At 38.2% G+C, this 14,905-nt stretch overlaps 2 protein-coding genes across 2 annotated transcripts; one reads left to right on the top strand and one right to left on the bottom strand.

Annotated features, from left to right (window-relative positions):
* Positions 1-600: 600 nt before the first annotated feature.
* Positions 601-6,131, bottom strand: fgfr1op2 (FGFR1 oncogene partner 2). Its single transcript, XM_026146255.1, has 6 exons — positions 5,864-6,131; positions 3,160-3,296; positions 2,867-2,984; positions 2,600-2,742; positions 2,404-2,517; positions 601-1,065 (listed from the first exon to the last, which is right to left on the bottom strand). Exons 1-6 carry the CDS (start codon positions 5,886-5,888, stop codon positions 928-930), a joined length of 675 nt encoding a protein of 224 aa, XP_026002040.1. The 5' UTR covers positions 5,889-6,131; the 3' UTR covers positions 601-927.
* A 5-nt stretch (positions 6,132-6,136) lies between these two features.
* med21 (mediator complex subunit 21) lies at positions 6,137-13,060 on the top strand. Its single transcript, XM_026146256.1, has 4 exons — positions 6,137-6,238; positions 7,542-7,656; positions 10,445-10,545; positions 12,227-13,060. The coding sequence occupies exons 1-4, from the start codon at positions 6,155-6,157 to the stop codon at positions 12,404-12,406; spliced, it is 480 nt and encodes a 159-aa protein (XP_026002041.1). The 5' UTR covers positions 6,137-6,154; the 3' UTR covers positions 12,407-13,060.
* Positions 13,061-14,905: the final 1,845 nt, after the last annotated feature.

Here is a 14,905-nt window from a genome sequence, read left to right on the forward strand (position 1 = left end):
TATGGGGAAAGATAACTTAAAGACTGCACCCAAGTCCAAATATGATGCAGTGTACTTCTACTTTTCAGCTGGTCTAAATTCTATTCCCCCAACACAAGTTGGATTGAAATAATAGCCAATTTATGAAAAGTTCTTATTACAGTCATCTCACTTTGTATGCAATAATACCACAAATATTCTCTTCCATCCTCTAAAATGCACAGACTGACTGCTTTCCAATAATATATATATATATATGTATATATTTTTTTCTTTTTTTCAAGTAGTGGATAAAATTACTGAAAAATCTAATGATATAAATGTGCAACAGTGAAACAATGAAGCACTTGTTTACAAGCCTTTCAGTGGAGTATAACTACACTGTGGTTTGACAGTGTTGAAATTTTCTATTCCACAGCTAGCAGCAGATGCACCTCACCCTTTGGAGCAGATCCTCTGTGGAAATGGTTTCTATTCCCGCCAGTGACAATATTGGTGGGAATAGAAACCACTTTTACTGACACGAGTAGTGAAAGTGAGAAGTTGTGTATCTGCAGGAGCAACCAAAACAGAACAAGAAACGTGTGACATTTGGAAGGTGACACAAACTCTACAGACAAATTTTCTTGCTTATAGATTTATTTGAACTCAAGCCCTTCATTTACTCATTTACACCTTAAAATGTTGCAGGCACTGCGGGCTTGTGCATGCTGCCAAAATGAACAAAACGTTACAGCAGTACCAAGAAACAAGAAAAAGAATAAAGGGAGGTGGTTGGCTCGCTGCTTGTTGCCCGAATCATCAGACAGGGATGCAGGTCTGGAGCAGCGATGTTCTAAATGCACCAGGAGACTCATCATCTGAAGTGGTCACGTGGTAACAGGCTGTAGACTCTGTACCCTACAGCGGCAACAGTAGGTGGGCGGGTTTGGTGGGCTGCCCTGGGCTCTAACTTTTTCGTAAGCTCACGTCGGCACTGGTGAGCAGTGGCGACAGCGACGTGCTGTCTGATTGGTCGTCTCTCTTCAGAACCAGAAAAGCTTCCCGACTGATTCCCAGCAGCTCTCGGAGTCCATTGTTCTCCAACTGAAATACACAGAGATCTGCTGTGCTTAGTGCTGTGTTTAATGCAAACAAAAACAGAATGATTTGCAAATCCCATAAACCCAAATTTTATTGAGCACAGAGATCTCTCCAGATTCTCAGAATCTTTTGAAGATATTAAGCTGCAGATAATTAGATATTCAAAGTCTTCAGAATTATATGTTGACAAATGTTATTCTGAAATTGTTCCACAAGTTGCAGATGCCTTTTATTTTTTGCAGATTGATGAACCTCAGCACATCTTTACTTCTGAGAAACTCTGCCTCTTTAAAAGGCCTTTTTATACCCAATCATGTTGAGTATTAATCTTTATGCCAGTTAACCTAAAATGTTCCTCCATTTTTCCAGCTTTTTGTTGACCCCATCCCAACTTTTTTTATTTTTTTATTGCTAGTATTAAGTTCAAAATGAGCTACTGTTTTTCTTAAAATGCTACTTTTTCCACTACTGTGAATAAAATATGGGTTTATGATGTTTTAAGAGTTTAAAAGCTCACTGTTGACATCTGGTGGTTAACATGTGGAAACACTACAAATGGTTCTTACTGTCAAAAGCTAAAAGCACATAGCAACGCTAGTTAGCTAAATAGTAACATAAATCTAACTTTATGGGATTTATGGATAATTTCAAGTAGTAGAGGATGGATGGATGGATGGATGGATAGATGGATAGATATATATATACACACACATATAATCTATCTATCTATCTGTTTAACCTATTGAAAATAGGTTAAACTAAAATAGGTTAAACCCCCCCCAATTTTTTTTGCACATGTCGAGGAGCGTGTCAGGCTACATTTCACTGTGTGTTATACTTGTATAACTATGCATGTGACAAATAAAGAACCTTGAAAATAGAGAGGCAGGATGTCTAAATAACAAAGTAGGTCAAAGGGACAAAAACAAAGCTAGGAGGAAATGTAAATAAAAAGGCTCATTTTTAATTTAAATGCCCTGTTAAGATCTGCTTTGACATCTCAACTCAACATGAAGCTTTAGTTCATTTTTAAACTCCAAACTCACACTAAATATACTGTTTAAATAAATAAATGAATAAATAACAGAGCACATGAACATTTTTTAACTATGACTTGTGATCCAGTTTTGATTCCACCCCTCAGAGTCTTGATCATTTAAGTTTCTACTGATGACTTTTATTGGCATTTGTGTCAAGTGTCAATTTCTTTGACACTTGTGATCCTCTGTGTCACATGAACAGACATTTTTTTGGGTGGATTTGTAACTTCTGTGGATTTTTTGTACCTTCCCCTGGTCTCAAAGCTTTGGAACAACTGAAGTAATGCTGCTCGGCTTTTACCTCTAGCTGTTTAATCCTCTCCTCATCTTCACATATTCGCTCCTCATCCACCTCTATGGCTTTCCTCATCACGGAGGCCATTTCGTTGATCTTGTCTATGTGTGCTTGCATTTCCTGCAATGATTTTTTTTTAATGCACAAGAAAAGTAAAAAATTGCAAAATAATACATTAAAAGTACTTGCACCAGACACTGACCGTAGTATGCTGCTCCTTCAGCTGGGTAACGATGGCGGGGTCGTCTCTCTTACTGGCCATGAGAAGTCTGAACACCTGCTCCCTGTATTTGGTCATGATGAGCTCTAAGGCAGACTGGTGTTCTTCCAATGATGTACGCAGCTCTACATGAAGTATGAACACAAGTTTGATTTGCAGGAAGGATCAAATTCTAGCTTTATATTCCGCAAATCAAAGCGAAACTAAAAATGCACTGACTGAGAGTTGACATTGAAGGAAACTGCCTACCTTTGTTTTCCTGCTGGAGCTCCCTAATTTGCCGGTTTTCCTGCTGGATTCCCAGGACTAGACTGGAACGAGGCCGATGACGTGCAACCTCATTCAGGGCGTCTATCTCTTCCTGGTACTATCAATAAAAAGAACAAGCACAAAAACCTTCAGTCTGAAATATAAAATGATAGATCATAACAATTAGAAATACTTTAAAAAAAATGTTATTCCAGCTTTTCAAATGAAACTTCACGGATTCTACATCAAATGCTTTAGGCCTCACATTTCCCCAAGTTCATGTGACACCCTACCTGTTTCATGGCCTCTACTCGCTTGTTGAGATGTGTCGTCTGTTCGATTAACATCTCAGCAGCGTTGTCATGGTTGCGAAGCCTTTCCACTAATGATTTGGCATCTGCCAGGACCTTCTCTAAGGTACAGTTCATGCCTGAGGAAATACAAGTGATTCTTAAGAGGAGCTAGGACACGGTTGCTTGCAAACATAGTAGTCATCCACCTTGTCAATCCTTCTTTTCTTCCCTTAAGTATTACATTTGGTTAAAGCAATTATCCATTAGCAAGCTATTCATTATAGTGATGAATGACACTATTGAATTATATCTTATTAAAATAGCTTCTTTATTTAAAGGTAGGCTGACTTTGTATCTTAGTTAGACAATGGGGAAAAACTTTGGTCTATAATCTGTAGATACAGCAGCTGCAGTCAAGTGAAAGTTTTCTGGGAACTCTGAACAGTCCTATAAAAACCTATGTATATACCATGATGCAGTAGCTTTTTGCAAGCTACAGGGAGTGCAGAATTATTAGGCAAGTTGTATTTTTGAGGAATAATTTTATTATTGAACAACAACCATGTTCTCAATGAACCCAAAAAACTCATTAATATCAAAGCTGAATGTTTTTGGAAGTAGTTTTTAGTTTGTTTTTAGTTTTAGCTATTTTAGGGGGATATCTGTGTGTGCAGGTGACTATTACTGTGCATAATTATTAGGCAACTTAACAAAAAGCAAATATATACCCATTTCAATTATTTATTTTTACCAGTGACACCAATATAACATCTCCACATTCACAAATATACATTTCTGACATTCAAAAACAAAACAAAAACAAATCAGCGACCAATATAGCCACCTTTCTTTGCAAGGACACTCAAAAGCCTGCCATCCATGGATTCTGTCAGTGTTTTGATCTGTTCACCATCAACATTGCGTGCAGCAGCAACCACAGCCTCCCAGACACTGTTCAGAGGTGTACTGTTTTCCCTCCTTGTAAATCTCACATTTGATGATGGACCACAGGTTCTCAATGGGGTTCAGATCAGGTGAACAAGGAGGCCATGTCATTAGTTTTTCTTCTTTTATACCCTTTCTTGCCAGCCACGCTGTGGAGTACTTGGACGCGTGTGATGGAGCATTGTCCTGCATGAAAATTATGTTTTTCTTGAAGGATGCAGACTTCTTCCTGTACCACTGCTTGAAGAAGGTGTCTTCCAGAAACTGGCAGTAGGACTGGGAGTTGAGCATGACTCCATCCTCAACCCAAAAAGGCCCCACAAGCTCATCTTTGATGATACCAGCCCAAACCAGTACTCCACCTCCACCTTGCTGGCGTCTGAGTCGGACTGGAGCTCTCTGCCCTTTACCAATCCAGCCACGGGCCCATCCATCTGGCCCATCAAGACTCACTCTCATTTCATCAGTCCATAAAACCTTAGAAAAACCAGTCTTGAGATATTTCTTGGCCCAGTCTTGACGTTTCAGCTTGTGTGTCTTGTTCAGTGGTGGTCGTCTTTCAGCCTTTCTTACCTTGGCCATGTCTCTGAGTATTGCACACCTTGTGCTTTTGGGCACTCCAGTGATGTTGCAGCTCTGAAATATGGCCAAACGGTGGCAAGTGGCATCTTGGCAGCTGCACGCTTGACTTTTCTCAGTTCATGGGCAGTTATTTGGCGCCTTGGTTTTTCCACACGCTTCTTGCGACCCTGTTGACTATTTTGAATGAAACGCTTGATTGTTTCATGATCACGCTTCAGAAGCTTTGCAATTTTGAGACTGCTGCATCCCTCTGCAAGATATCTCACTATTTTTGACTATTCTGAGCCTGTCAAGTCCTTCTTTTGACCCATTTTGCCAAAGGAAAGGACGTTGCCTATTAATTATGCACACCTGATATAGGGTGTTGATGTCATTAGACCACACCCCTTCTCATTACAGAGATGCACATCACCTAATATGCTTAATTGGTAGTAGGCTTTCGAGCCTATACAGCTTGGAGTAAGACAACATGCATGAAGAGGATGATGTGGACAAAATACTCATTTGCCTAATAATTCTGCACTCCCTGTATTGCTGCTGTTAAGCAGCAATAGGTTACATCAGTCATTTTCTATAAAAGTAGTCTTTTTTTATATGATGATCACTTTAATATTTTTTTAAACACGACTTAAATCAGAAATGCTTGATCTAGTTCTGTTTTATTTGTTCAAACAACAACACCGCGATATTGGTATTATACAATTTTAAAAATATCTGTAAACCAAGAAGTAACCTCAACTGAAGCGTCAGCTCTGACTTCGAAATACCAGCTAAAAATCATTCATTGACATTGAATCTAGGCTTTCTCCTCCTCGACCTTCCCGTCATTACAGCTGCCGTGTCAGCTAATTCGCTTATTAGGAGCAAGCCTTACGTGTTTTATGTGTCAGATTCACTTTACATGATTACTTTGGAAGCATATTCGTCTCAGCTATATAAAACGTGAAGGGGATTAGTATCTCAGTTTTCCAAATTCAGTTAGCTGACAACGTAAAACATATTTTAACAACACATACATACATACACAAGCTCGGCTCACTTATTAGCCAACTTACTAATCAGAGTTAAGCTTTCATGCAAATCCACTTACATGCTCGCATTATAAACGGGTGCGTATAACAAATCAGTGTTGCCATTCAATTTAGATAATGAATTAAAGAAACAAAAATGATCATACCTGGGGAAGCCACAGTACAAGACATTGGAATTGCGTTAACCCCGCTGCTACTTCCTGTTGATGTTTGGCAGCTAATATTAGCTAAAGGCTAACATTAGTCCTCATAAAGCACCCACAAACAGGCTCTAATAAAGATCCGTTCCTCGTTAAAATAGAAGATAATCTCTGCTGATATGAAAATATCGATTTTAACGCGTTTCAAGTTTGCTGTGAACCCAGTTGTGAGATGATAAAAGTAAGTAACCCAACCTATGACAACCAAGGTTCCCAAAATACCGAATATACCGCGAGATGTTTTATGTTCTCGCGACAGTTACGTCAGAAACAGACAATATGGCGGACCGGCTAACACAACTTCAAGACGCAGTCAATTCGGTAAGGCAAATGTTGAATATTTTAAACAATCTTTGGTAGAAGGAGGTGTTAAAAATATAAAATGCATCGTTATGTCGTTTAGAGTTGGTAGCTAACGCAAACCAGTGGCCCTAATAGTTTAGTAACGTGTCAACAACACGGGGTAGCTAACCATTATAGCAATTATAGCTAAAGGCCTGTGTTACTAAACGACCAAACCAGCTAAGTTATTTTAAACAATGAAGTGTTACAGTGTTAAAACGTCGTTTTGAGTAGCTTCATTGAACAAAATGATACAAAATAAATATATTTGGAAAGAAAACAGTGTTACTACAATACTGTGCAAAGGTAATTTCTTTATATTTGGCTTGCAAGGGACCAAATTTGCTTATTTTTTTTCAGTGGTCTTGAACAGATGTTGAACTTATAGGAATTACGAATGGAGAAAAGTAGGTCAGATTTTGATCCTTCATGTTGTACCAGCTTGCTAGAATACTGCAAAATCTGGTTTTGCCTTACATACTGTATTTCCACGTATTTTCTCCCGTTTCAACTATTTTCAACTCCCGCTGCAACTATTTGCCATTTTCCAAAACAAACAAACAAACAAAATAATAATAATAATTTAAGGGTGGTTCTAGACCAGGGATGTCAAACATCCTTTTATTAGGTGGCCTACATACAACACACTTTGGGCCGATCAGTGACACTCCCCTTTCTGTCACTCTCAGTCAGAACTTTAACTATACATTTAATCCCTGAGACATTGTAATATAAGAAAAAGATGTTGGTTTTAACAGTCCTTCTTAGTTTTTCTGCACAATAAAGAAAAATTTGTCAGTGTGACTCGTTGGGCTTAAATTGTAGGAAATAAATGTGCAAAAATAACAGAAAACGTTCTTTTGGCTTGTTGTGTAGACTGTCCTGTAATAATATATTTTGTAATGTGACCCCATTGTAAAAAGCATAGATTTCTATAGTAGATGGTTTAAAAAATGAACTTTCTCTCATTTAATTATTTGGGGGACGTTTTATCTTCAGGAGAAGCTGTAAAACTTATGAAAATACATTTAAAAGTCCAAAACTTAAGCACGCCTTCACATTTTCACAGTGGGTAAAATTGGATTCTGGCCTCCTTATGGTTGGCACTGGTAAACTAAATACCTATATTTTATAATTTAAAAAAAAAAAAACATACCTTGATAAAACTGGTAAAAGAAACCTCTTTAAATTTCTTTTGCCTGAAGTTTATGTTCTCATCAGCAGCTATTGTCTTGTTTAAACGACAGCGTAACCTATTACTGGTTTTGTTTTGTGTGTCCAGCTTGCGGATCAGTTTTGTAATGCTATCGGCGTCCTGCAACAGTGTGCACCTCCTGCATCTTTCAGTAACATCCAGACAGCTATCAACAAGGATCAGCCAGCAAACCCAACAGAAGGTTTGTGTGTTTTTTACTATGACATTAATTTTAACCATAGTTTTTATATCAGTTGATATTAGTTATTTGTCTCTCTATTGATATCTGCTTTTTAAAAGCTACTAAATATAAAAAAATAAAAATTCAAGAGGAGATGAGAGAAAAACTCATCAATGACGTTGCATAGCTTCTCCACCAGAGGTCACTGTGCAACTTCCCTATGGACAACATGTGTTTGTTGCCCATGCAATCAGAAACAGATTGCATGTAATTGCCAACTTGACCTATTGAACCTCAGACTGATATCAGTCAGAATGACTCTTATTTTATAGTAACATTTGTGGCAGGTTTTAATAACAGTGATGGGGGATGCTTGACAATCTCATTTTGCAGTGAGATTACTTTATCTCATTGGATAAAACAGATACTGATAAAGTTCAACTTTTAGGACATAAATTGTAGTATATGTTATTGCAATATTTAACATATCATATAATGTTGAAAATGACAGTAATATATTGTAAAAATGTGGTATCAAAGGGTCTCTGGTGATTTCCAGCCCAGTATATAGCTGTGTGTTGGTACATGTTATAGCTGTGTGCTGTCACCAGAGGGCAGTATAACAATTATGCGGAACAGTCTGTGAGCTAGACTTGTTTGCATTTGTTCAGTTTCTCCTTCAACTTCGACCCTGATACAGAAAAGATATGTCATAATATAAAAATAACTTCTTTGCAGTGAAATGAAACACGGTATTGAAAATTGTCTACGTATCCACTGTCTGTGTTTCTCATGCTGCTTTTTTTAATTGTTGATTATTTTTTGCCACTGTTTCCTCTTTGTGGTGAACTCCTCTGTTACTCTCTTTCCTGTTAAAGTGAACTCGTCAGCAAATTAGTTTCCAGTATTATCACTGTCAGCCAGTGCTACATGTGCTGTTGATCTCTTGGTGCACTGCACACAAGCATGTCTGTAGAGGTTGCATACCCAGATTCATCAGGCTACACTAGGGCTGCCACAAACGATTATTTTGATAGTCGACTAGTCACCGATTATTTTTGCGATTAGTTGACTAATCAGATCATGCATCCTTTGGACGTAAACCTTACAGCTTATTGCACCAGCATGCATCTGCTCTCATATAACTATCATTAGCTTACAGCTTTAAATGTGTAAGGTATGTGCTAACTAAAAATAAAGACAAGATGATAGTTTATTACATTTTAATGAAATTTGCAGATTGTTTTGGTGAAGTTTAATAAACTCAGCCGTCTGCTCCTTGCTATCTAAAATATAACAGGACACCGGAGTATATTCTCGAGCATCTCACACTTCTGATAATCAGTTATCTTCTTGACGTTTATTCAGCTGTGTAAAAACTAGAACTTTAATTGCAGCCAAACCGATTTACTCAGGAACAAATAAAACACTGAAAAAAGCCAAACAATAACATTTTTAAGTTCTCTAAGTGACTTGTATATCGTGTTTAACCTGAGTAGCGAAAGACGGCGGTGGATTTGAAAACGATTTGCTGGGAGTCCGGTGTTCTCACCGGCTCTAGTGAGCCTTGAACCCTGGCTAGCTATCGAGCTGGTGGGTAACAGACGTCTCTGAAAACGTTGGAGCGCTTTTAAAAATATGTGGTGTCTTGATAAACTGAGCAGATATTTGAGGTTGATACAGTTACAGTCTCGCCTGAAAATATGTTAAACGTTTATTTTGTGACCCAGAAAAAATAATAAGAGTAATATTAACACTAACTAGCTGTTGCCATTGTTGGAAGCTGAGCAACAGCTATGAATTCTGGGATAGGTTGGGCCACGAAGTATACACCTGACCCATCCTTCAAATCTGGGGAAATGAAGGGCGCATTTGTCGGCCGCATTTGTCGGAGTCTTCGAATTCGGACAGTCTTCGTCGTATCACTGTAACGTAATCGGCCTACAAATGGGGGCACAGTAGGATGCAGTTCCTGAATTTGGACTCGGCTACGATACCGGACACTACTTCTTCTTCTTCGGGGTTTAGCGGCAGCTGGCATCCTTGTACATGCAGTGCTGCCATCTTCTGTTTCAGTCTGTTATTACACTCTTAAATGCTACTACTTATTCCCGCGTCTTTTGGGATCTTACAAAGCTTCAAACGACGCGCGACTATTAAATTAGTTGTCGACGATTTTGATAGTCGACGTAATCATGACTAGTCGACTAATCATGGCAGCCCTAGGCTACACGGACAAAATCTTATGCAAACTGACATAAATGCAGTACAGACTGGCTTACATAATGTGGAACAGCTTGTTAGCTTGAAAAAATTTGTCTGAAACAGGAATGAAAATGTCCACATTGGTGCTTTGTACAGTACTCCCCCCTGATCATACAACACCGGGTCTCCATCACTACACCTACATATCATTCATGATGAGTGTCTCTCTACAACTCAAATGATTTAGTTTCACCACTTTACATTTTACTCAATATTTAGTGACATTTTATCTTTTCACTCTGAATATTATGGTACATAATGATTTTTCTCTTATAAAAAAGGGGGGGAGGGGGTACTTTCTGTGGTTCAACAGCACGTAGAGTGTGTGTTTGTGTTCTGTTATTTTTTTATATATATATATATATATATATATATATATATATATATATATATATATATATATATATATATATATATATATATATATATATATATATATATATATATATATATATATATATAATTTTTTTTTTTTTTTTTTTTTTTTTTTTAATGATATGCAGGATCATTCACCTGTGTTTTGTTTTTCGTGATCTCTGTTTAGAGTATGCCCAGCTGTTTGCAGCCCTTATAGCCCGAACAGCCAAAGATGTGGATGTACTCATAGACTCGCTGCCCAGTGAGGAGTCCACAGCAGCTCTGCAGGTCAGCACATTCATAAGTATCACCGACTATTTCACATGTGTATATATGTATTTCAATGTATTAATTCTATTTTCCCGGACATAAAAAAAAAAACTAATTCAAGTAGAGGAGCACTGTTAGTATGTCTAGCTATCAGTCAGCAGAGGGAAGTGTGTTTTGTGTGTAAGCAAACTGTTTATAGTCTATAGTGAAATATGTTAAAGACAACAACAGTCATTCTTGTGTTGATCTCTCTCCCGTAAATAGAAAGATACATGGCATCAAGTGTCACTTTCCTGTGCACTGCTTTCTGCTATTAGATTAGACTAGAATAGATTAAAGAACAGAAAATTGAGAATAGGATGTTTCCCAGCAAGCATATTTGAGTGCAATACACAGTACTGCCAGTGAGCATTTGTAACACAAATATCTTTGAATGACATTAGTGGTACTTGGAAAACTTGCTAACTTTTTGATCTGTTTCCAGAGACTTTTATCAGTAGACAAAAAAGCAAAAACATCTCTTTTAATATTTTATGGCCTTCACTCAAGAGAGGAACCACGGCTGGAGTGTTCCGATAACGAGATTATTTTGAGGAACATCCATTAAGTAAATGGTAAAGCTCACTTAAACCAGTTAAAACTGCCAAATTGGTAATGTTTGGGAAACTTAGACTCTGAGTACACAGGGAAGGGGGGAGTTTCCCTGCATAGAGGAAGTTTTAGTCTGAGCCAAAGGAAAATCACCAGCATTGTTGTTAAATGATTTCTCTAAAAGATTCATGGATCTTGGCAGTATGCACATTTTTGCTGATGACGTGACTAATAATTGTATATATTGCTGGAAAATTTGGTATTTAAGAAACAAAAAACAAACTTTCATTGCTTTTAATCTGCATGGACCAATCATGCTTAATGTCATTACAAGCTCCAAATGCCTTTTCTGAGCCGAGTAGGTGCTGCTCTTTCTCAAACAAGTATGATATTTATCTCTAGGTAATGTTATAAGAAAGTAAGCCATCCTTACAGGCAGCTCATGTCATTTCTAGCTTTTTATAAGTCGGAGCAGTAGTCGTCAGTCTTTCTGAAAAACAGCCGAGCAATATTGTATAATCAGTGGTGTTGGTTCTTTGTGCAAGGATACTTCTATCTTCATGCGGACCACAGGGCAGCATTTTTTTTAGATATTAGTGCTGTCAGATGTCAGTGGAATTTTGTGAATGAGACTTGCACAGCCCAGAAGTTCTAGTTTCCCTGTAGCTCTCTGAGGGCCGACAATATACGCAACTGGTTTTAGATATAAAGTAAAAAGACATCTGTCATACAAAGCTGTTAGAAATGATCAGCTGTAAGACCACGTCTCAGGAGACTTTCTGCACACATTGCGAATCATGCATGGAATCTCGTCACAGTCTGATGGCAGCTTTTGAACCGTGAAACAAAACTTGTACAAAGTGGTTCTCATCAACTATTTAAAAGTTGCTCACACACACCACCTGCGTTGTGTGGGGATATTGGATGTACCAGGTGGGAATTCTTTTATTATTCAGTCAGTTATTGTGAGATCTGATGCTCCCAAGTTATACACAATTAAAGGAAACCTTCACTCAGTTGTTATCAGTTATTTGACGCTCCACAAAAGGGAAAATAAAAACACCAAAGCTGTTTTCATTAAATCTGACTGACTGTGACCTCTCATCAGGCGGCCAGTCTGCGGCAGCTGGAGGAGGAGAACCATGAGGCAGCAGCTCGGCTAGAAGAGGTGGTTTACCGCGGCGATATGCTCCTGGAGAAGATCCAGAGTGCACTGGCTGACATTGCCCAATCTCAGCTCCGCACCCGCAACGGGGCACCCAGCCAGCCATCACCGGCTGAATCCTGACCCGAGGAATGCATAATATGATTCTGGACAATTTTCAGTCTTTTCAGCTATTTTTATTTTCTTTGCCTTCAGCCACAATAGGCCATCGTTGAAACTGCCAAACATGGTGTGTGTTCACATGTCAAATGTGTGAACATGTAGATGCTGAAGCGGTTCTGTGTGGATGAGGTCATCTTTATGTTTTTTGTTTGTTTTCTGCAGCTCAGCTAAAGAAGGATGAAGGATGGTGTCTTTACATGCACACGGATCTTTTTTTTCCTGAAATTTTTATTTTAAAAAAACAAAAACAACTTTTGTGGGCCTGAGGAGACCAATCTGACAGGTGTTATGTGATTTATGTACACTATATGTTATATATTTATGTCAGATTTTGTAGATATTGATAGCTCATCTCTCTGAGGTATTTTCTTTTTTAAATAAACCGTGGACAGCCACATAAGTGTTAATAATATTCCTTTTTTATATAATTTGCAAACTGTTACCACAAGCGTTTTGTACACGAACCATGTGGGTGATGTTAATTGTTGGAGTTTGTTTGTGGCATTGCATCAGTTTCATTTTTTTCATTGGAACTGATACACTAGCAGAAACTGACATGACGTACTGCGAGCCTTTACCAGGAAACGATTACAATTAAAGAATGACCACATTTCAGTTCATGTGACCTTTAAAGGAAATTCTGATGGACACAGCTTTGAGGAACTAAGCTGTGGCTCTTGTATATTTCATAATGTGTTTTGACAAAAACAATAGTGAAAGGAAAAAAATTTTTAAAGGAGGGGAAAAAACAACTCCATAATCTGGTTCTATCGACGGTTTGAAACGTTTCAGTAAAAGGCATGAAAATTTCACGTTACAGAAAGTTATGTATATGCGTGTGTTCTGTTCTAACTCCTAGTTAGTCTGATACATCATATTTAAAAAAAACCTAAAGAGCAAAAATCACCTTTGTCACATTTGCAACTAAAATATTTTCACAAGTCATGCAGTGCAATCTTGATTTTTGCAAAACAAATGCTTTCATATTGGCTGAATCCATTTCAGACTGAACTTTGTGAAACCCAGGCTGCAGGCCAGAGACTTTATAGCCCAAATCTAAATATAGGTGCTGTGTCACAGCTCAGTGGGCCCCATTGATGTGAGAAATATAAAAACAGCCTTGTCTGCTGGCCACCACACCCAGACGTGTTAGTGGGACCCACCCGCCTGTCTGCATGTTGACATCATGGTCCTAACAGTAAAAGCACTTAACCCGCCCGAACGAGGAGATTTATGACAGCAAATCTTCACCTGCCCTGGTTTGGTCAACAAAACTTTGTCTGTGCTCAAATTTTGTTATCTGCGTTTTCATTCACATGTGATTAGTGTAGCTTCTCCCTTTAATGTTCTTTGTTTATCCCAAAGGTCTATAGGACAATCTACAAGGAAATGAAAGAGTCCAGATAGGATGAAGACATTTCTAAGCACCACTGATGGGATTATTAAGGAAACAAGTCCGTTCCTTTTTGAAGGGCTCTACTGTAACAATGTTGGAATGCGGACACATTTATTTCGGTTTCTAGTTTAAACAATGAGCACTTTTTAAAGGGTTTGTAGGCAGACAAGCTGTTATCATCTCAAACTGCTATGGCAAAAGTCTCAGATTGTGCCTTAATAGAAAGTGCTATAAATGTGGACTGTGTGACTTTTATCTTATCATACTTTATTACGTTCTATCTGGTTTATTGCCACTAGATAAACGTCCAATAAAATATCCGTGTGGTTTCGATTAGTTCTACTTATATTTTGAATAGCAGTAACATTTCAGTATAACTAACTCCTGCAGCTTTTTCATTTAGTCAACAATTAGAAACCTGATGCTTGTGTATTGATCACCAATGTGACCTTTTATTGGCTTTACATACCCTCTCATTCATACGGTATTTCATAATTATGTGTGAAGAACATTTTGCAATAAAATACCATTTAATACTTGCAAATTATCAGAATAATAAAAGCTATTTTAGTAAGAATTTGCGTTAAGCACAACCAATAAAATTATGTATCAAAGCCTCCAACTGCTGGAAATTCTTTCATCGCTGCAAACGCTTGCTAGCTGGACCCGTCCCCGACTCTTGCAGGGCGGCTTGGATGCTCTTATTGGCCAATCTATCACCCTTATGTAGAGGTCACGTTTTATTGGGCAGAAGAAAACACGGATTCTTTTAGTCATCGCTGATTGGTCGGCGTTAGCGTCATTCAGGCGCTACGCCGTTGCGTTGTCGGAACGTCTGACGAGCCCGACGGTCTCAGGAAGCAGCGGAGCTTATTTCATATTTTGTAGCCATAAAGGACCGAAGGGAACAGTGTGTTTTTGGGGGGTCGGTTGCCACATGTACAGACAGTAAAATATTTTCAAATTATTTCAGCGTGGGGTATTTTTGCCGTCAGAGGTCTTTTGTTATGATTTGGGGTCAATAGCGGTGATGTTTACTGTGCAGCCTCTAAGGTTCCTCTAAG

The sequence above is a fragment of the Astatotilapia calliptera genome, chromosome 17 (assembly GCF_900246225.1).
Source record: "Astatotilapia calliptera chromosome 17, fAstCal1.2, whole genome shotgun sequence".
Taxonomy (NCBI): domain Eukaryota; kingdom Metazoa; phylum Chordata; class Actinopteri; order Cichliformes; family Cichlidae; genus Astatotilapia; species Astatotilapia calliptera.